Consider the following 22,959-nt stretch of genomic DNA (forward strand, 5'->3'; position numbering starts at 1 on the left):
TCTGGATCTCACCGCGAGTCGCACGTCGGGGAAAGCCAACTGGCATGACCTGAAAGCGCGACGGCGACACGCAAGCTGCCGCTTTCCTCCGCCGCTGATAACCATCCAGCGCGCACGCATACATAAAGAGAAACGCAGTCATTTTTCCAGATTAAAGAACTTTAATTGGCTCCCGCTCTTGTCTGAACCGGTGTCCCAGGATGCAGCAGAGGGTGCCAGTGATGTATAAAAGATGCTACGTGTGTGTGCATGTGTGTGTGTGTGTGTGTGTGTGTGTGTGTGTCCCTCATTTTCATAAAACCGTGCGTTTTCTACAGACTCAGCCACACATAAATCCGCCATATGTTCATGAATTTACCGCTGACTGTAGTTTTCAAAGTCAAGTGTGCTGCTCAGACAGCCGGCGTCATACTTATCTCTCTCTCGCTTGCACACCCATGAACACACACACACACACACACACAGACACAGAGAAACGGATGCAGGCAAACTTTGAAAAGTGTCAGTATTCATCGCGGTATCAGTTTAAAGTCCAAACACGGTCTTGCAGAGGACATGACTCATTCGGTAAAAGGTGCAAAATGTGCAACTGCAGCAACCGCCGTAATCTTTTTTTTTCCCGTCTCAAACATTATCTCGACTCATGTCGGAAAATAAAATATGATAACATGCAGTAATGGACGGGAGAAGCTTCTCCTAGTGGAGGAAGATTTTGTTAGCAAGTGCCATTAAAATTAATCAAAGGATTCACTTGTTAGAACCGCCATGACTCACTCCGTCACTCTTCTGGCTGTGAGCTGGAGATACAGAAGAGGAAAGTGCCAGCAGCCATGTACGGGATTGGAAAAAGGAAAAACCACTCGGGGCGTCTTTGTCCTCTGTTTAAACAGTGCCACAGGGGGGGGGGGGGGGGGAAGGAGGAGGGAGGAGAGGAGGTGGTGGTGGAGGGGGGGGAGGAGACCAGAGGAAGTGGGTATAAGACAGAAGAAGTTTCTCGCAGCTGCCCAGCCTGAGGCCTCGAGCGCGAGGCGCTTTCTGTCGTCGCCGCGTCACCCGCCACCCGCTCTCGCCTGTCATTATTTTACCTCTCGCGGAGCACACGCGCCGTCTCCCAGGCGCACATATGCACGGTTACACCACCACACACTGTCTGCGCCGCCTTGATCTGCTCTCGAGTGCTGCCAGGTTCGGATCCTCAAAACATGGCCAACTTAAACAGAATGGGAAAAGAAAAAAAACACAGGCTGCGAAAAAAAGGAATGCATTTTTTTTTTTTTTCCTGTTAAAATACTGTTGGATATTAGAGGGATGGTATGTAATGAATCAGTTGTTGATTCCAACTAGCTAAACTATATTTAGCGTTGTTATGAATGCTGACGAACAGGAGCGTGAGCTGAAATACTTGTCTTTGTATTGTTTTTACTGGCGATCTGGTCCAAGAGCCATATCATGATCTATTTAACCGCAATCACGACCCACGATCTAAACTGGGATCTTTTTTTCCCTCGGTTTTGAAATGCCCCGTTGGCTGAAAAGTGGATTGTGGACGCCTTGAAGATCGATCTGGATCTAAAATCGTCATCTTGTCTATCCCTGGGCCATACAATCCAAACAGAGCAGGTTTTAGTGATCATTTTTGGTTCCGTGTCGTGTTCGTGGTGTGTTCTTCCGTGCAGACTGTTCTCGACAGAAAATCCGCTTTGGTTGTGTCGTTCAGCTGCCACGGGAAGCTTTTGCGGTCCTCGGATGAATAATGTGAAGACATCTGACGTCGATCAGCGGCGGAGGCAGATGTAAGGTCGTGTCGTTAGCACAGAAAGTCTTTTGGCGAGGACCCGCTGAATGCGGCGCGATGTGAGCAAAGTTCTGTCCAGTTTTCTCTGTTTTTAAGGGACGCGAGAGAACTTTCACAGCATTGTGGGATAGCAGGCGATGCAGGACTGACCACGCACATACTAAAATAGAGTCTATGCATTTAAGGGAATCATTCGACCACTAACTGTTGAAACTCACTGAAGAATATCTTGTATTTTTCCTGCACTGCCGGCTTGGCTCCACTCAGTTTGACTCGGCACAGCAGCCCAGCGCTGCGGGGAGCTGCATTTCCACTTCTAATAACTAATTAACTAATGACGCCCTCGTTTTGTGTACTGGTCAGAGGAGCGGCTGTAAACACTCGTAGCACTATCGCAAAAAAACAGGTCTTTACAATAAAACCTCCTCTGTTATTTTATCATTTGAAAGGGGTTTGACTCGGCGCAGCCTAAAAAGCACTCGTTGAGCTAAAGCAGATCCCTCTTGTGGTTTCACAGAGACTTCGGACAACTCGGACTTAAGAGTTGGAGTGCTTCGGAAGGCTCTGAAAAGCAGCCCACTTCCAAGACGAGGTGCGAGAACTTGTTCGGTGCAGTAAGTGGGGAGCTCTGCTAAAGGTCCCACGCTGGGTTCATATCGACCCTCCATTTCTGCACTCCCGTCCAAAAGTCAAACTCTGCAGAGGCTTCCACAAATGTCACAGTCAAGTTCAGTTTGCATTAGCAAGAGTGTCACGAGGCAGAGGAGATTCTGGGAGCTCTGCAAACATTGTGCCGCTGCCGCGTTTACCATTAAACCCGGCGCCTCTGCAGAGATACCGGTCGTGCCTTGAACACCGCGGTCCCCACATGAATCCCAAAATTTGACTCTGGTACAGCTGATGCCTGAGTGTGAAATTGCTCCAGCGGCTTCTGTTTGAGTTAGCAGAGAGCCGGTGGACACTGAGAGATGTGGCTTCACAGTGCAATCTGTTGTACCGGGCTGCGTGGCAGCAACATATCCATTAAAACTTCGGCTCAAGGGAAACTCGACGATCCATCCATCTCCCATGTTTCACCTTACCTAGGCATCACCGGCCGACTATAACGCAGCTCGCAAAGCTACTGGCAGTTTCGAAATGAGTCACCGCTTCGTTGTGTAAGAAACGTCGACCAGGGGTCGGAGGAATGTGGAGCAGCAGACGCATAAACGAGTCGCGCCGAGCACACGCATGTACACACAAGTGCATTCAGACAGGCTAAAAGCATGTGACACATAAAATATTAAGAATCCTCTGTAAAATATGACACACTCACCAACTGAGCATGCTGCAGAGGGAATTGAACATAACACACGCATAGAAGGAGGCCGTGTCTCTCCTACTTGGCTGTCATGAATGTAGGTCTGCCAAACTTGAGCAGCAACGCGCAGAAAAAGCCACCGAAAGTGTTACGTAAGTTTGGGATTCTCTGCGTTTTCCAACCTTTAAGTCGCTGCACAGGCGGCTATTTAAATTGCATCAGTTCCCTCAGATGTAAATGTGTATAGCCTTCAACTCCCTTAGAGCTTTTAGTCATTTATTTTGATTAGGGCTGTATTTATAAGATAAGTCTCTTAAGTAAGTCGCCTGGGAAGATTGGTTGGCGAGGGTGGTTGGTGGGGGAACAAAATGAAGTCTGTTTGATGATTATACATTTCGAAAAATATCTTGCTTGTCAATTAATTAGGCGCTTCCTGGGTATGTGCGCCCCTCTTTTCATTTAGCGGGCCCGGCTCTCGGCGGACAAATACCCGCGGTGCATCCATTGTATGTCTAAGCTGTTACACACATCTCCGGCAGCTGGGGAGCGGAGAATAAAGATCCTTCAAAGGCAGACAGTTTTCAAGAGCTGGCCTCTGTTTTCATGTGCCGGGCTGATTCCTTAAAGCGGCGCATGTGGCCTGCTTGAAGGCTTTTCCTCCGCCCGTGCCTCGTTCCCAGACATAAACAGGAACTGCAGAATGATGTGGACATGAAACGATAGGTAGGGCCGAGAGGACGGAGCTTGAAGTGACGCTTCCATTATTTCTGCCTCTCGCAGCGCGACAATACGCGCAGGAGGCTTCTCTTGTTGTGGCGACTGCGGCTAGGTGAGCGCTTACTGTTGTCTTGAGGACACTTCAACTTTTGTGGCGGATCAAAAGCATTTCTAACTAAAGAATGGACTGTATGAATTAGAGTCACGGACAGGTCCTTCAGCTTTTCAGGTCCCACGCATGTCGTTTGTATCCAGGTCCATAAAATGCAGATTATCTAGTAATTCTATACTGTATTTCTGTACAAAGGCCCGGTCAGGCCAGGATTTAAAATGCTGAGATTTCACAGTTAAATAGATTCATTCCACAGCAATTCAGATGGTCGGAGGACTCTAGCAGCTCAACAACCAGCCCTGCATGCAGTGGCGGTTCTAGACCAGTTTTAATAGGGGGGCCAGGTTGGGGCCGGCTTTTTTTTTAGGGGGCACATACAACCCGGGAAAAAGGATAAATCCCTCATTCAGACAAAACAGTGTTTACAATTTCAGCGATTTTGATTGGTTAGTAAACTGCTAAGACACTTTATTTCTGCCTTTCCCTTCAAAACAAAATCATTGCAAGAAATCTGTCATTGTATTATTGATGCAGACTCCCTGTCGGGGGGGCCACAGGAGGGTCCAGACTCAGAGTTACGGGGGCACTGGCCCCTGTTGGGCCCCCCCCCCCCCAGAACCGCCCCTGCCTGCACGTGTTCACAACTGAAAAATGTTGCTTTTAGATGCCCGGCTAGCTATTCCCGCCTCAGTGGTTATGCTAAGCTAAGCTAAGCTAACTGGCTGCTGGCTTGTAAGGTGACGTTGAATTAGCCTATTTCTGCTACAGATGGTTTTAGATGTGATCGAGACACTGTACTCAATTAAATGTCAGCGTGTCGCCGGAAAAGCTTCGCCTCAGCTCGGTACTGTTGTGTTTTGCGTTTTTGAAAAAGCTTTCCTTGTTATTTCTTGTCATCCTTTAATGACAGACTAAATTACTGTAACCTGGATGTTATGGGGGGGGGGAAACTATCAGGAACGCAGAGCTGCGATCAATGCGCCAGTTTTGGTATTAATAGCAATTGCCTTCCAGATCTCTTACCTGAGCTGACAAAACTACATGGGTGGATTATTGTTTTAAAAAGATCTTCTCCAGCACAGTCACTCAGCGGCGTGTTTTCTTATTTTATTTTTTTTTCCGGCGTGACAGTTTTCACATTTGTATTCAGTCCAATCTGTCAAAATATTCTGTACCGCAAATACTGCCTGCGATGTCACAGTGATCTTAAGCAGGTTTTTGTTCTCCTCAGAGGTGGTGAGTCACATTGCATTTGGCGACGTCTCTCACTTGCACAGTTGAGTTTACTGTCTGGTTTCCAGCGAAAGGGGGGGGGGGGGGGGGAAATGTCAGCGTGCGACAACTCTTCGACTCAGGCCCATATTTCCTCGGCTCCATATGTGGGAATCCTGTCATGTTCATTCCTCCACAGCATCATGAGCACTCTGGAAAGAGTTGATGCTTTGCAAAAAAAAAAAAAAAAAAAAAAAATGTTTCGCCGCTTTATTATCATAATAGAGAATGCCTACGAGCATCAACAGCAGAATATAACACACATCTTTCTATCCTCAGGTGCCGGCTAGAGATAAATGTCAATATTTTGATATTCAGTATGTCAATATTTTACAGCCACCGCTTGTAATTATCTCCCGCAAAACCTTCCACAAGGTTAGCATCCACAGCATGACTAGGATCCCTCTTAAATTCATGTGGCATCTTAAAAAGAAAATTAAAGACCTAAAATTGTTTTGGCTCTGCCTGTTTTTCCCCTGTGACCTAAAACAGAACACTAGCATCCAGGCATGTTGTCTTTCATCATTAAACTGTCTCTCAAAGACTCCTGGGAGCCTCCTAGAGCACAGAAAGGAACCTTGTATTTTTGCAACATCAAGCGCACACTGTTCAGTCTTCATGTCTGCTGGGAGGTGCATATTAGAGTCATGGACTTGAGCTGAAATGATCTTTCAACATCACTTTCTCTTTCTCGCGCACACACACACACACACTCGCACGTACACACACGCTTTTGTTGTCGCCTCATGCATTAATGCAGGTGCTACCCAAGGTCTTATAAGTGTATAGATCTCTGACCTTGTTTTCTGTCCCTCTCTGCTTCCATTATGTGCTTGTAGATCAAAGACACACCGGGAGCACCAGGCAGTCCTGCGGGTGAAGATCCTCACTTAAAGGCGGTTGACAGAGGTAAGATATTAAACCTCCTCCATGTCCTCTCTCTTTGCCCCAAAATTCGTCCACACGAAGCTACGTCACGTGCCCGCGTGGTCGAAACGTCAATGCACGCATGAGGTCATCTGCAACACAAATTTTGATAATGCCCAAAGTTTACTACTTCTTGTGTGTTTGTGTTGTTGTTTTTAGCCTGATGCTAGTTTCACATGATTGAATCAAGGTCCCCACGATTGATCAGCCAGAATGAGTGTTTAGAGAATTTGCCGTGCTTCCTTCAAAATAAAAGGCGAAGGATCGAACACAAATGCCTGAATGGCAGCACCTGGTCCACCTGCGCGCAGAGATAGTGGTGATGTTTTGGGAGGAAGTGTACCGCAAACATTCTGCTAGAAGCATCTTCTGACTGTGCGGGACAGTATGATTATTACAGATACGGTGATAACAGACACGTGATGTTTGTTTGCAAGCCGGGTAACAATTAAGGTCGCATTAACTTGGAATAGACAACAAAACAAGACGAGTAACTGGTGTTTGACCAGGCGGTTTGAGCTCCACACAGCAGAGCAGAGATGTTTTGATGATCGATCGATTTCTAATCGGCCAGAATCCTTGGTGAACGATGAAATGTGCGTAATTTTAATGCTTTCGCGTCCTAATCGATCTGTCGTTGAAGAGAACAAAATGAACACTTTGATTCTTCAGGTGTCATGTAGGTCGGCCAGACAAATCCACAATACCTTTTGTTTTTATGTGATTAAAGCATGTTTCAAAGAGGAAAATGAGGCCGTGACTTAAACCTGCCAACGTAAGGGGAGACTCCAATGGTTTCAAAAAGAAGTGTGATTGTATGTAAGCTTATGAGAAAATGACACTACTTCTCACTTCAATAATAAACTCAGTAAACAGTTTTCCTTATGAGTTTTTGCTATCGATCGCTAATTTGTAGTCTCCTTCAACGCAGCGTGATGTTTATTTAGTAAATGATGGTCCCATGTACAGTAAAACAGGCGGTAAAGCGGGGTTAGCTTTCAGGCGTAGCCAGCTTTGTTTTCAGTCAAATCCAAATGCTATCTCCTTCCCAGCTCCACAGTCTCATTCAGACATCGTCATGCGGATATGGCTTCAAAAACTGAGATGTTCGCGGCCGCAATACCAAACTCGAGCCTTTAAATATATATAAGAGGGTTCAAACAACTACTACGATTGATTAATTATTGCTGTATCTCAGTTTTGGGACATTTGATCTCCCCTAGAATCTACTTTTAACCACAATTTATGGTGTTGAAATGTGCCGGCAGAGGTTTGGAAGGGAACTCTACGGCAAATATAGCCATCCAGAAATATTCAGTTGCTTGAATAGAGGCATACCTAGAAGCCTGGCTATTGTCTGAAAATAACAAAGAGATTATCCATGCATAAGAGAGCTTTGTTTACCATGCATCTATTCCTTTGGCCAGACTTCCAAACAGATCCGAGTGTGCTGCACTCAGTGTCGATGTGTGCTAGATGCAGAGGGCTGTTTGCGTGTCTCGCGTGTTTTTTATTTTTATTTTCAAGGTGAGGCAGCTAGTTTATTCCCCCTTCACACCGCGAGCATATTATCCCGCTCCAGCTGCTGCGAGGAGACAGGCCCAGGTATTTATGGCGAGCATAAAAAAGTGTGTGCATTCCCTGTCACCCTACAGCTCGAGATTTACAGCGCGTTTGACAAACACACTGAATTAAAAAAAAAAAAAAGGAAAAAAAAAAGAGGGTGTTCAATTTGTATAGGAGTTTAGAGCCTGTCTGTTGAGCGTGCTCCCGACGGATTCAGCTGTTAGTACATGTGTGTGCGCATGTGTCTCGCTGTCTATGTACGCCTCCTGCTGTGTGAGAATGTGTCGATCTGTCTGCCTGTCTGTGTGCGTACGTGCATTTGTGTGTGTGTGTGTGTGTGTGTGTGTGTGCGCGCGCGTGCCTGTGTGTGTTTTTGTGTGCATGAGCGAGCGTGTGCACACCGAGCCCGCCTGCTCTGAAACACCAGCAACAGATAACAGATGGTCCCCCTGCATTAGAAGTGTTTTATTTCCCTGCGGAAGCCAGATATGTCAAAAATAAGCATGTGCAACATTAGTCATTTGGAATATTCATGCCCCTGCCGTCCGATGGTTTCCTTTTCACAGCCAAAATACCAGCAGCCCAATTCTCCTAAGGAAGTGAGGGGAATAAGGGGGAGAGGGGAAAAAGCAGTCATCAGCTGAACTGATGGAGGGGGGGGGGCTGAGGCCTATATGCAGCGTTAATGGAGAATTTTTTTCTTTTGCATGCCAGGGCCGTAATTAAAACGGGGGCTACAGTGTGTAGATGTGTTCATATTAAGATCCACATCCTCCAACCCCATTAGACACAGCGATGTGAATATGCACACATGTCCATATGCCTGCCTGGCTGCGTGCACACACACACACACACACACAAAATACTAATTTGCACCCACGTCGGATCACCTCATCCAGAAGATCCGGCTTCCTTAGCATTCCTTCATAGACTCATCTTTGGGAGTCCTCCTCCTCCTCCTCCTCGTCCTCCTCCTCTCCTCTCCCTTTCCACTACTTATCTTCCCGTTTCTCCTCTCCACCTCCATCTCTTCAGCTATCTCAATTCTCTGTGGCTTCACTCGCTTTAATCTCCACCTCCTCTCCTCCCAGGCTTTCTACTCCCCCCATCTCCCACCATTGAGCGTGGCTGCCATCCTTGTCCTTGGTGGCGGACATGGGCATGCATCATTATCAGGCCTGATTAACTGTCCACGTAGTTGGCAGCCTGGGCTCCACCAGGGGCCAATGGCATGGTTTTTTTTTTTTTCCACCACCGCCGAAAACATGAATTTTGAGCAGCACTTTCTCACTCGCCGTGGTCCCTCATGATCAGGGTTAATTCGTGGCAGCATGCGTGAATGGTGTAGAGGGAAGAGAGGAGGAAGAAAAAGGAGGAGGAAAAGCTACCAAACAGTAGTGCACTGCTTATCGCAGAAATGCAATATGATTTATTCAGGAATATGCAAATCCAACAATCACACTGCCTTGTTTACCGAAGGGACCTGCTGATTCAGAGTCTGAAAGAGAGGGAGAGAGAGAGGGAGAGAGAGGGGGGGGGAGAGAAACAATCCCAATCACAGAAGCCAACATACAGTGCATGCACTAAGACAGCCACCAGCAACCAAACCAGTGGTTTTCCCTTAGAATCATGAAATGAAGGGTGTCGGACAATTTCTCGGTTGTTTCACAGCTTCAGAAAGCTTCAAATTTATTCTGCTTAAGCCGGATTGTTGATGTAAAGAGTGAAGGGTTATATGCAGTGCATGCCTTTATGGTATGGAAATAGAGTAATGCTTACAAAGCACTGTAGGGAGCACTTGGATTTATTAACACCATCATAGTGATTACACATAGGGACTCTGCTGGTCACTATGTAAAGGATACGGTGTGAATATGAAAGACTGTCAAATTCTGAAAGCTGGGATTAAGTGTGGTGACACTTTATACCCATCATTAATAAGTGGTCAGATTAAAGTTAATTAAACTTTGCTTAATAGGTATTTCACAATGATCAAACAATTGAACACTTATAAAACATTTATTAAGCAATTGTAAATATTTATGAACATCAGTTTCACCTCTAGAGTCGGTTTACATGCACCAGTCTTCAGAAACATCAGTTTTCTCATGTTGTATAGCGCTGCAGCTCTCCTGTCTCTTTAAAGCTACCCAGATACCCAGTCTCTTCTGATTGGTCAGCCCATGCACGCCTGACCCAGCACTGCTAACGACAACAAACGCGACTGCGCTAAATCAATTCCTTGGTGCAGAACTAGACGCTAGGCATGAAATTATTCAAATGCGTGACTCTGTGACGCAGTGTGATGTCATGGAATTAAGGGCGGGACTATTGGCGAGGTGTTTTTAAATGTGTTTTTAAATTTTAGACTTTAAGATCTTTTACATGCACAGGGACACATAAAACAGTGAAAGAAAGGAAAACAAGCTAGCAAAAGCAGAACAGGTCTCCCTAATAAATGGTTAATACAGCATTTATTTGTTTGTTATCTACAGTTTAATCATCCATGTTTTCACCTCAGCGTAACTAATAGTTCCTACTACAAATTCACATTTTCTACATATCAGACTGCATCACCTATCATTTAAGAAGATCATGTTTCTGGTATTGCACTCGCGCCGGCCGTGGCATTTAAGTATAATAATAAGTAACAGCACGGTATATTTAGGAGGCCGTGACAAAAGCATCAGCATACTAATTATGTTAAGACTTACGGGTTAATGTGTCTATAATGCTCAGAGTCTGTTTTTCCATCCTCGGGGTTGAACAGTCACACCCACAAGGAAATATCACTGACACCTTTCTCCAAACATGTGAGTGTTTATGCTTTAGTCTCGCATTGAAAATACACGTATGTACGTATACGTATAAATATGAGCTCTCTGTTGCTCCATGTCGGTGCCTTATTTCTGTCGTTACCGGCACGTCAGCTATGCGAGTCAGTGTTCCATTTCGACTTGACAGCCTGCTTAACGACTTCATTATCACGTTACCTTTGCTGGAGTCATGCCTCATTTGCATCATCATGTTCTGAGTTAAATACTCATCTACACCTACTGCAGAGAAGTATTTGTTGAACCTATCCGGTTTTGTCTGCTTGTAAGGGATCAACTCTTTTTGTCGCTGTTTTGTAAGACGCCCGGAGTTACATTAACTTGTGGATACTTGTCTAACATACGGTCGGATCGCCGGATGGCGTGCAAAGGAATCCAAGGTGTTGTAAGCTGATAAGAGCGTTCGCCGTGCTATGAAGGGCTACGGGGCAATCCAGTGATTGTTTGACTAACATGTATGAATCAGTATCTTTGAAGCAGCTTTCAGCACCAGTAGATAAGCTACTGTATTGCTATGCCGCTTGCCTAAAGTAAAAAGAGTAAAGATTTTCTCCAGCCACAGGAGATCTGATATTCGAGGTGCTGGTGCAAAAGAGAATGTGTGCTTTAAAAAATGTACAAAGACGGTCATGTACTGTGAATAAATGTAATATACCGCGTGCAAACCATCTGGCGTTGAAGGGAAAGACTTGAATTTGATGAGAAGTCGAGGCGCGAAGCGGCTGAATCCAACTGTATTCTATTTGCAGACATGCTTTTTTCATGAAGTGCACAGTCTTGCATGTCACATTCAATTTCTGCTCTTCATCTTTCTTTGGCTCGGAGAAAAGGGGTGTGAGCTTGCAGCCGTTTCCTGACTCTCTGCTGCGAGCCCAATTAGCGCTGTTGTACAGAATTGATTTCTCGGCACTGTATTGCATGTACTTTTCCAGGTGAGTCCCGACAGCCGAGCGCGAGTGTGTGGAAGACAACAATTATCCCCTCTAGCAAAAATCTCTGAGGCCGCACAAAAGAGAGCACAGCTCGGGAAAATTGATCTCTTCAGGCTCGCGAGTCGCCGTGCGGACGAGCAGACAAGCAGCAGCCACAACTGGGTGATAGGTGATTAAAGTCAAAACCCAGTAATTACATTCTTAAAACTTCCCCACTGCTTATTCTCACTGTAACATGGAGCACTGAGACCTAGCCTGCGGATGAAAGATAGTAAACAGCAAGTGTGATACAGCGTCAGTCTGGGTCTTTTGGACCATGTTCACATCAGTGTAAAATTGCCTGAAATGGGCAATTTGCTGCTGTTTTTTTTTTTTTTTTTAGCTGTATGCCATTTGCAGTGGCCGTGCTCATGAACTGGCTTGTAGCGTTCAAGCACAGGAAGTCATAGCAACAACGAGAAGAGCAGAATGGAAACGGTAGAAACTGAAACAGGTGGACATTAATAATAGCTGTTATATAGATTGTCTTCAGCGTGTGTTTTGGATCTATGGATGCTCAGCGTGACATCTTCGGGCATTTTTAAGGCCATGAACTTGACTACTTGAGGCAAAGTGAATACTGGTAGAATGATATTATCGTCCAAACACGATGCTGCGGTTGAAATATTAAGATATTAAGTTGCCCATGCGTTCTGCCGTACCGCACATCTCACGTCTCAGGACAAACCTCACTGAGAAGATCTCAAAGCGCATCTCTACTTTCTTTTTCTCTTTGCGACATCATAACTGTTACACTTTTGCATAAAAAAGTCCTTCATAGGTTCTTTATTCAAATAGTGCACACATGCCCTGCAGGTATGTCCATCAGCTTTAATCTTTGATGAGCAGAATGCTTTGTTTATCATCACCATCAGTCGTTTGGAGAACGGACTGAGCATGATTTTTTTTTTTATTTGTGAAGGCATTTTTTTGAAAGGCTCACTGGTGTGCTTTATTTTATCTATCGATTTTCATTTCTTTATTTGTTTATTTTTACCAAGAAACACTGTCTAGGGGGTTTTCTGAGATGGTTTCCAGTCTTTAGAACCGGCACTAAAGGATACTAAAAGACAGCAATTAGCTGTAGCTGTTCGGCTTCAATCATCACTTCACATTTGACAGGTGCACTCCTCACAGTGTCTTAACTTTTACATGTAGGTATTTAATTTGTTATGACAGAAGCGTAATTCTTGGTGGAAAACATTGGCAGACTCTGCCACATTTGAATTTGATTGTGTTTGTGTGGAAGGGCGAGACTTTGATTGCTGCTCATTGCTTTTGAAAGTGAAAATCTCTATGGGTGGAGGGAATCTTTTTAGACTGGCTGCGATGTTAACAGCGGTCTTGAATCGTAAGCAGACTGGGATCATTATTACTTATTAAACTGAGCACCGCGTTTACCGATTCATACCCTCAAATGTTCTGCACATGCAATGTTTTCGTTACCGTTGCGCTCGTCTGTCTTGCCAGCAGCTCATCTCCCTTCCCATCTTCGTCCTGCAATTTAACCGACTGCAAGATTTTTTTTTTTTCTCATTTTCCTAGGAATGTATGTCATATCAACAACGTGATGCTCATCTGCCCCCCCCATCTGGAGTCATGCGCCCCCTCCACCGTGCTATTTTTGCCACACGCATGTTGCCCGGGAGGTCAGCAGCGTAGCAGGGTTCTTACTAGGTTGAATTGCTCGGAGGCAGAAGTTAATTTCCAACTCAACAGAGATAAATGACTTTGCTTTGACCTGCTCGCTGGCACAACAAAGACTTTGTGCTTTTCTAGGAGACGGGCGCAGCAAATATGTGTAATTTGAAAGCAGCTGTTTATTATTTTGCCGTATGAAATGATTTGATAACAATGATTAGCCTGTGTTTTGGCTGTGTGGTTTTCTGCCGAGTGCAGATAAAAACTATTTACGTCTTTGTTTTGCACCAAGTCAGCTCTGCACAGAACACAGACAAAGAAATGCAGTTCACATGCACACAAATACTTAAATCTTATCAAAGCTATGTTCCTAGCTGTTGAAATGTTATGGAATGTAGATTTTGCATAACTAAGGGTTTGATCCTGATGCTATTAAGCATATACAGATCGACGTTTTTGTGCTAGCAAGTTTTGTTTATGTTGGTTCACTGGAACCTACATTTGTAGGTGTTGCATTGACAGTGAATGCTACACAGCGCAGTTGCATGTAGTGCAGTAACTGTTTGACAGCTAGCGAGCAATATTGCCATGGTAGTAGCGTAAATGAAATCATGCCTGAATTGACTGTTTACTACGTCGCGTCCCCCTTAGGTTAGCTACTGTTTCATTCTTGCGCAACACATTTTCAGTTTACAATTACAAGTATCTTAACGTTAAGCTACCTTCGCTCCATAGCTTAGCTTTTGAGGGCAGCGTCCGGCTGACTTATTGTTTCTAGCAAATCCAGATGTGATGTGGTGCCAAATGACTGAGGCTAAAGCTTCCTACAACCCCAAGTAATGTAGTATGAAACACTCCTTTGCCTTAGAATTTGCCCTCGGATACTGCTTTAGACAGCTGAACACGCGTGTTGTGTTAGAGCGGATAAACCCGCCGTTTTATCATTTTCACGCTTTTGTTTGAGATTTTTGAACGACACAGTCTTTCAAATGATTTCCATGCAGCGTACCACTCTGACTCTCACTTTTTAATTATGAAATCCAATACTTGTCAAATCTGCCGCGTCTCGTGCCGTGAGTGGACGATGGGAAACAAGAGCGTCACTTGTCGATAAGGCCGTTTCATTGTTACATGTGTTATTAAATCGAGATGTGTTCAGGGCCTTTGTGTCCACAAGCGGTTTTTACGGCATTTTAACATCATTTGTATTCTCAACTATGTTTCTCACACCAGCTGTTTGCTGTATCTATCAAACATGCTCAGAGAGTGTAAATGATAATACAAAGTTTGATTAAAACACTGTTAGACGGGGTGTTTATCTCGATGCTCCGTCTGTTTGGAAGGGCAGTTTTTGTTTGTGTTCAGTGTCTTTTATAATTATCCAGGAGCCCTTTTTAAAAGAAGAGCCGTCTCCTCCATAAAGCTTTCCCTAATGTTATTATGATTTTCACTCCAGGTGTGAGCATACTTTTGCTGTAGACAAAAATAAGAATTCACATAAAATTATTTGAAGTAGTTTTCTGCGACAAGGTTGTGTCGTGACAGAACGCAGTAGAACATTCAGCGCCATTAAATCTGCCAAATTTACATGCAAGCTAGGAAGGAAAAACAAAATACGAACTGAATTCCATTTCCTTCAAGGCTTATTACACTTGATTTTAGTTTCAATGTCGGAGTCACTTTTGAATATTTTTAGGCCCAACTTTGCCCAGTCTCATTTCAGACACAGATTGCTGCACTGAAATATTTAAAGTCGGCTCCTTGGTAAGAATGAGGGAGCAGTAATACTAAGTGGGTGCAGGATTTGACCATTTAATATTTTCTTCTCAGTTTGAGTTGAAATGCTGTGATTGTTTTGGACTCCTGGTGCTACTGAGGCAGGTCTAGTCCTCACCATTTGCAATTGTAACTAACAATTCCCGTGGCTGAACCGACCTTAAAGTGGGCATAGGGGGCAAAATTGACTCCCTCGGTCCTCCCAGCATACATTGTGATTGCACCCTGCTCGGCCATCAAATACAGCAGACACATGCAAGTTGATTATTTTTTTACCAAATCTCATTCAGTGTAATACACATTTTCCCAGGTTTGTATGTGTGGTTCTCTTCGGTTATCGTGTGTTGGGATGTTGACTCTTTAAGCAGCGTATCATTTAAGATGTTAAAATTCTTAAAACTGCAGTAGCTGCAGAATCAGGTGTGGACAAAAAGCAACTCTCAAGATCAGGTAATGATACAGCACCCGCCTCGAGGCCGTTAGAATTTCAGCTGATACTTTGCTTTAACGGCACATATTCCCAAATAAATATGCAGTGCAATGAATCAAATTACCACGAGCCAAATGACACAGAGTAAACCTGAGGCTCCGGGGGGCCCCTGGGGCTCTGAGAGCTAGGACAGTTGCTTACTTTTCCTGGTCGGTAAGCCAGCCTCGCAGACTGCAAGCATAAACACGAGCCAGTATTTCTGGTGGAAAAATAACATCTAAAGCGGTAAATGTGAAATATTAATCCAAGGATTTTTTCCATTTTCACATCCTCAGTGGAATTACCCCTTTTATACATAACCCTGGTGCATCCTCAGAGTATATTGTGAAGGCCTGTTATCTGATACGCTGGACTCTTGGATGTGCCTGGCTATATTTAACTCAGAGGTTATTCATGCTGCAACTGACCATGATGCTCTCAATTATCGCCGTGTGTTCTCCCCCACTGGCCCCCATGCTGCTTTAGCACTTATTAGGGGCGCACACTCGAGGCTCACCCACACGGTTCACCTTCAGCCCACATTTGGCAAGTAATGAGCTTGACGGAGGAGACGGCATTAGACACATTTCCTGCCAGAGATCGTGGAGGGGTGACCCTAGTGAAAGCCAGTCTGGTGGTCTGTATTGATTTGCGACTCGCCAATGGTAGCATTGGTCAAAAGATCGGCATTATTCAATTACTGATTGACCTCATTTCCTCCGGGCTGTTGAGGATTACTCCATGCCGTATGATAAATGTTGAGCTTGCTAGGCGAAAGCAGCACCGACTGGAGAGCTGCTAGCATTGTGGCACCTACAGACAACAGCAATGGCAACAATCTCCCCCTCGCAGTCTGTACTTTATACATTTTCCACCACGCTGATATTCAGCCTGACTATCCTAGGCTTCCGAGTTCTGTTACAATCCATCCTGGCAGCAGCCGACAGAAAGGCAGTTCAAGAAACTGAAATTCTGCTGTCCCATGTTGCTTTGAGAAACTCGGCTATTGGCAGATCTGCTCATCATTAGATGTGCCTGTCAGATTTTGTTGGAACTCGCGCTCACTGAAGAATTAAAGAATTCAAGCGCAGCACATCATGGAGACAGGTGGTTGCCAGCCTTGTAATGATACATAAAAAACATAAGTTGTCTCCCACATTGGATTGGTGTTAATTGCAGGGTACTCTTGGAGCTGATGAGCTTGACTACAGGCTTGGCTGTGGATTCACTGAGGAGACGCTGACCGCACCAAGATGGAGCACTCGTCTTTGTGCTGCCGTAGCTACGCTTGCTGCGATTTCCATTCTCCGTTGTCTAAATTGGTTTCTATATAATGCAAAAGCCGCAGTCTTGTGTTCTCAAGAGACTTGACGGTCGCTCGTACACAGAAAGACTTTCGTGAGGAAGCATGAGAGCAGCAGAAATGCTCAGCCATGGGATTTACCTGTCAGCTGCGCTTAAGCATGTGGGATAACATACGCTCGGCGCCGTGATGGTGGAATAAGGGCTGACGCGCCTTTCGTGTGATCCTCGGCCACTGACGGCTTCATGTATGTCAGCGCCTCGCGGCTAAGTAGAAAATAAACTTGCATTAAACGATGGCTGGATGGATGTCTGTGTTTTTGAAGCGCAGGCGTCAGCGTCTTGGAAATCATTTTTCATGTCAGCTTATCACAGGCAAATATTTGATATGTAAGCCAACATTTCATGAAACGCTCACTTCTTCGCCCGCCTCATTCCTTTGCTTCGCCGTTTAATATATCGCTTTACCGCATGGTAGGAGTGCAAATTAAATTATTATATCTTGTCAAATTGCAGAGCTATATTTGACAGAGAGTTCAATAGAGGTCTGAGTGTGTCTTGAAAGGAGAAGTCACCATTTCTCCCTACAATGCACAACTCGTTAGTCTGGATAATTGAAACCTTACCAAGTGATTAAGCCTAAAGATGTTTGCAAGAGCGTCAGTATACTCGCATTTAACTGAAAAGCTCCTGTAATGTCTCTCCACGAGTGAGGAAATGAACAATCTCATCTCACCTAACAAGGAACAAAATGTAGCGGCGTATTAACATTTGAAATCTGCAGTTCCTCGCTCAGTTTCATACCGCTGTGTCTGAGAGTACAGAGCAGAGTTTGGGGATTTAACTAAGCACAAGAACTCGGCTCAATTCCCAAAGCATCCGCCAACCACCCAACTGCACAGCACTTTTGGAAAAATAGACACACAGGTAACTGATTTCTCCACTGACAATGCAACAGAAGAAAAGCTTGCTCTATCATTCCAACCATCTGGAAGTCTGGCTCAGACTTGAGGCTGATGTGTAACTTTTAATTGGAGAGACAGTGGTGGGAGGCAGAAGAGTAGGAAGGAATGATCCCAGTGGATCGACAGGCAGTGCCTGCTGCCAGATGGACAACCTGCGTTTGCTGGAGTGCACAGCATTTCATTCTCGGGCCAATGTGGTGTGTGTTCTATTTTACAAAGACTTGCAGTTTGGCCCGAGATCTCTCAAGTGCTGCAAAATGCTGCGGCTTCCACTGGACAGATTTCAGGAAGCAACAATGCTTAGATTGTATTTTTGAGAGTTTAACAATAGACTGTTTCCGATATCCATCTACCTCACCCCTCTTAGCAGCTATCTAAGCTAGGTGATCCAGCTCTAAATTCAGAAATTCGTTGAGCTTTTAAATGATCAAATATAAAATGTTTGCAAACAGAAAATATGTTTTTGTCCTAATTGTTTCAAAGATCAGATACCTAATTTAATTATTTGCCAATACCAGAGCCAATATGAGGTAGCTGGTGAAAAAAAATGGGCATTTAGCAGCTAAACAGCCAAATGATTCGCTCTGCAGCTGGTGGAGACCAAAAATAGAGCTAAAAGAGAATAGATATTGGACTCAAAAGAAATGATGCTCCTTTGTATTACATTCATTTATCAATCTCAAGTTAGAGATTAGAGTCAGAACTTACTCACCCTTGCTTATCCTGCTTATACTTTTAAAGCTTAACAGTTAATCACAGCGAGGTTGCCAGGTTTGGTACCATTGTGTCAAAACCAGTGTGCACTGACCGCATTTTGCAACCTGCACAAATTGTTGCCTCGGGATTAAACGTTCTATGTGATCTCGGTAGGGACGATCCCTATTCACTTATAATGCTGCCAGGCTCCAGTCGTTATGCTAACACATTCTTACTCCACCCTCCGTACATAATGTGCAGACAGAAAACAAACAAATGTCTCAAAATGTAAGAATATTTGATACAATCTTTGAATGTTTTCAGGTTGGCTTGGATGCACCACCAGCGCTGTGGTGTGTAGTTTTTCATAATCATGCTTTGTTTGCTCATCCCGCTGCTCTCCATGGGGAATAAATAAACTTGTATGATGCTGTTTAGCCGGGTTGGTCCTGTTTCTAATTTCCCAAGTGTGATGCATTGCGAGAGCAGTGAATATTCCTCTGCAGCGACTGCTCCAGTGTTCGTCGGTGTAAGACAATCTGGCGTCATAAAAAGAAAAAAAAGACCATGGCGACACCAGCTAGCAGCAGAGAGGCATGTTTATACATTGCTCTGTGTGTGAGACCTCCAACAATGCTTCAGTAGTCGCGTTGGAACATGTGTGTACAGTATAAGTGACACAGAGAGTGATTTGGGGAGAGGTGCACCGGGAGGTTGTTGATGCGCTCGGTTGTAGATTCTCTCCCCCCCCCCCCCCCCCAAAAAAAAAAAATTCTGCTCATTGTGAAACTGAATATAAACAAGCGTTTGTGCAGCAGTGGCTGTCTTTTGCTTTTGTTCCCTTGGAATGCAAAGCGTGTGTGCAATGTGTGTGAGCTCCTACAAAAGTTGAAATAACAAATCCTGTGCCGGGCCAGTGTGTTGTACTGTATCAGCTTCCCCAGCAGTCTCGTCCCTCAGTATTGCAACAACAATATCTTCAGTACCTGGCAGAATTAAATCCCCCACAGTCGGCTTGTGGTTTCTGTGCGGTCCATCAGATAGGAAGCTATAAAGGACCCCTTCAGGGCTCACTCAGAATGGCCGCTTGTTGCCTCAATGCAGTCGGCTGTCTGTTTAGCCCGTCTCACCTCTCTCTTTGTGGCGGTGAAGCCATACTTCACTCAGGAAAATTCCTGCTTGTGAATCGTAGCGCTGACCTTTTGTGTGTGTTTTGCAGCCGAGGCATGAACTTTATCTCTGTTCTGCTGAGTAGCTTACAGCCCCCGCACGAATATGGATTCTTGTGATATTCGGTGAAAAACACCAATTCCAATTTTACGAGTGACTTTGCAATTTTGCTCCGCTCTAGCAAAATCTCCCAAAAAAAAAAAAAAAAAAAAGAAAATGTTAAAACACTGGCGTCCTGCTCGCTGTGAGCGGCACACAGCCTGGTAGCAGAACTGAAGTGAACCGAAGTTAAAGTCAGAGGATATTCAGTATTTTTTTTTCCCTCATTGTTGGAAAAAAAACTAATGATGAATTGATCCTGTCGTATCTATTTCCACTGTGCCATCACCCTCAAATATCGCACTGGGCAACTAGGTGTTATACTGATTTTGCCGCTCGGATGTGTTTTAATCTTCAGCTGAAAAATTCCTCAACAAAATGCAGCATTAACTCCAGAGTTGTTCAGTGTAGGGCCCCTCAGTTAACCGAGAGCCTCCTACTCGCTAGACCGTCCAGACACTTTAGATGATAATACAGATACTTAGCCGGTATGTCTCAGTAATACAGTCATCATTGGTAACTGTCATCAATGTTGATTTAATGTTTTTTTTCAACTGTCCTATATTTATCAAGCAGTAATTTGGTGGCCCGCCTGCAGTAACTCTTAGGACCCTCTGTTGAAGACCCGGGGTTTACTGCAGTTACGCTTCTGTTTGCTTCAGCACCCAGCTGTTTAATGAAGCAACTAGGACACTATATTGATGAGGCTTTTAAAGAGTTGCATCCTCAGTTGGACACATAAATGTCAGGTATACCCCGTCTGATGTGGGGTTTTATTTCCAGTAGACTCAGCGATGAACTGGTTTGTGGTTGTGGGTCTGAGTTAAACACTGAAATGTGTAAACTGGTGCCTTCCTCTGGAGCCACCTGCCCCGTTACGCCCCTCCCTCCTCTCCTCCATTCACCAGCCTCTTCCGGCATGTGTTTGTTCCTCTTCATTTCACACCTCTCTCACGCTGCATATTCATCTTTCACTACTACTGCCTTTCTGCTAGCCGACCCCCCCACCCCCACCACCACACACACCTATCCGCCCAACCTCAAACCCCTTGACGTGGGGAATTCAATTTGTACTGTATGTTTCATTTCTACTCCGATTTAGATTTATTTCATGTTGGCTGCTTTTAATTAACTCTCTGGATATGCAATGAGAGGAGGAGGGGGGGGTGAAAGACGAGAGAGTGAGAGAGACAGAGAGATAGATCAAAACTCCTCACATCCGCCAATGAGTTACACCGGCAATCATTTACCACTTAGACAGTAGTGCAGAAGCCCCCTGTTCGTTGCCCTGGCAACCGGTGCCTTGGTGATTGATTCCTCGCCAGTGTGGCATCGCTGCGGGGAATAGAGCGCATGAGCTTACCGTGCCCGCTACATCTTTCTAATTAAAATGGGATTACAGAGTCATCGCTGTTGTATGTTCAAACAAATGCAAGGCTGTGAAGGAAATCAATTTTGGTAAATGTCAGGGCTTTTAAATACAACTATGGATAAACAAATGTGAGCGAGCTCAATGCACTGATATGAACACTGTATGCGCACCATACATGGAGACCGTGCGATCATCATGTCGGGGCTGTGGCGATTGACAGCAACGGTGCGTCCCTCCATCCGGGGAGTCAAGCTTGATTGACGGCGCCTGAATCATGTTATGCAGCACAAATCACCAGACACAACAATTAGTCTGTTTGTTGCTGCCTGCTAATCAGAAAATATTCTTCAAATTGGAGCTTAATGTACATCTTAAATGAACAACGGTTTCTTAATGTAATTGGATTAGGCAAGTCAATCATATCTACGCAGTTTTATGCCGTTGTCTTTCACACCAGCGTGTGTGTTGAGGGACTAAATATTCTCCCATGTGCAGAGCTGAGACTTTATTACTGCACCTGCACCGTGGGCATACTGTAGCACACCGATATTATATTTCAAAACATGCTCTTACATGCATATGAATAAGAAATTAGTGGAGAATGCATGAGATGGTGTAGCAGACGTAGGGGTATAACAAATAATGTAAGACAGTGTAGTAGCATTTTACAAATGGTGATGCAGGACCAGTGGGTCCAATTTAAATACATATGATAACTCTATCTTTGGAAGTCAAGTGCATACATTTACTATATATAGTCTGCTGGTACCTTATTGTTAAAGATCAAACCCATTGAGCAATAACATAACCAAAAGACATCTTTTCGGTGTCTTTGCAGACGTTTTTGAAATTCAGAATTGAAGTTTTTACGATGGCCAAATTTTAATTCATGCAGCAAAGACTACAAGATGGATTCGAACCCCAAACCTTGACCTCAGTTACCTGTATGAGGAATGTTCTTTTACCAGGTGAGCTATTTATCAGCTGTATTACAAGCCATGTGTTGGTAATTAAACCTTTACAAAGTGGGCTAACGTTCTACGGTTTGATTACCAAAACGTCGTGTTTAGTAAAGCTGATGAATAGCTCTCCTGGTAAAGAGCACGCCTCATGCGTCTTTTGGATATGTTTTTTACTCAGTGGGAAGCACCTACAACTTTATTAAAGTGCCGTCCTTCAAGATAATTGTGTACTTGCGAGTCCCATTCTTAAGTCTGTGCTTCATTTTGTGTAGTGGGCTCTCAAAGCCATCGACGAACCCCAAGTGGCCCTTGAACTCCTGAGCATGAAAGAGCAGAAGATGGAGAGCATGAAGCCAGAAAGAGGGAATCGTGGCTCGCAGAGCAAAAATGGAAATACAAGGTCTCGCGCTTGTTTTTTTTTTTTTTTCAGATTTCAATCACTACAATATAGTTAGCAAGGTGTAACCTAGTGCCTTTGGACCCACTCCCAAGTGGAGCTCTTTGGCACTGGCTGTGTGGGATGTGTCATTACAGCAAAGGTAATAATAGACCAGGGAATTTATAATGTGACGCCTTTAACACACCTATGAAAGAGCGCCTGAGAGCCCTGGGACTGCTGCCAGGAAGAAAATCATGTTTGGTTGTAAACAATGAAAACCCATATCATTGGCTGATATGTCATGCGACTGAAACATATATTAAACCTCTCATGAAGGACCTCTGGAACGGAACACACTTCCATTTCGCCCGTATACCTGCAGACCGGGGGCCTCCACGTAGCTCTACTATATCATGGCATGCAGCAGAGGTTTTTACAGGGCTCCTTGTGGCTAACAAACTACTCTCTGAAATGAAAGTGCAGTTACAGCCTTATGAAACTGAGTGCCCAGATTAGGCATAAATCACACTCGGTCTTGTTTTGCCCCCTCAATCATTACTCAGTATGGGTGCCTGGCTTTTGTGTGCTCAGCAAGCATGCTAATATGTTTTTTTTATTCTCTTTGTACTGTGAA

General features: G+C 44.5%; 1 protein-coding gene across 2 annotated transcripts in view; it reads left to right on the forward strand.

The window, feature by feature from the left end:
- Positions 1-22,959, forward strand: part of LOC115590474 (glucosidase 2 subunit beta-like) — a 123,309-nt gene that overhangs the window by 47,706 nt on the left and 52,644 nt on the right. For both annotated transcript variants that reach the window (XM_030431837.1, XM_030431838.1), the window contains one exon: positions 6,036-6,105. In XM_030431837.1, the coding sequence (XP_030287697.1) occupies positions 6,036-6,105 (70 nt within the window). The remainder of the gene's footprint in view (positions 1-6,035; positions 6,106-22,959) is intronic.

Source organism: Sparus aurata, chromosome 10 (genome assembly GCF_900880675.1).
Source record: "Sparus aurata chromosome 10, fSpaAur1.1, whole genome shotgun sequence".
In the NCBI taxonomy this organism is placed as follows: domain Eukaryota; kingdom Metazoa; phylum Chordata; class Actinopteri; order Spariformes; family Sparidae; genus Sparus; species Sparus aurata.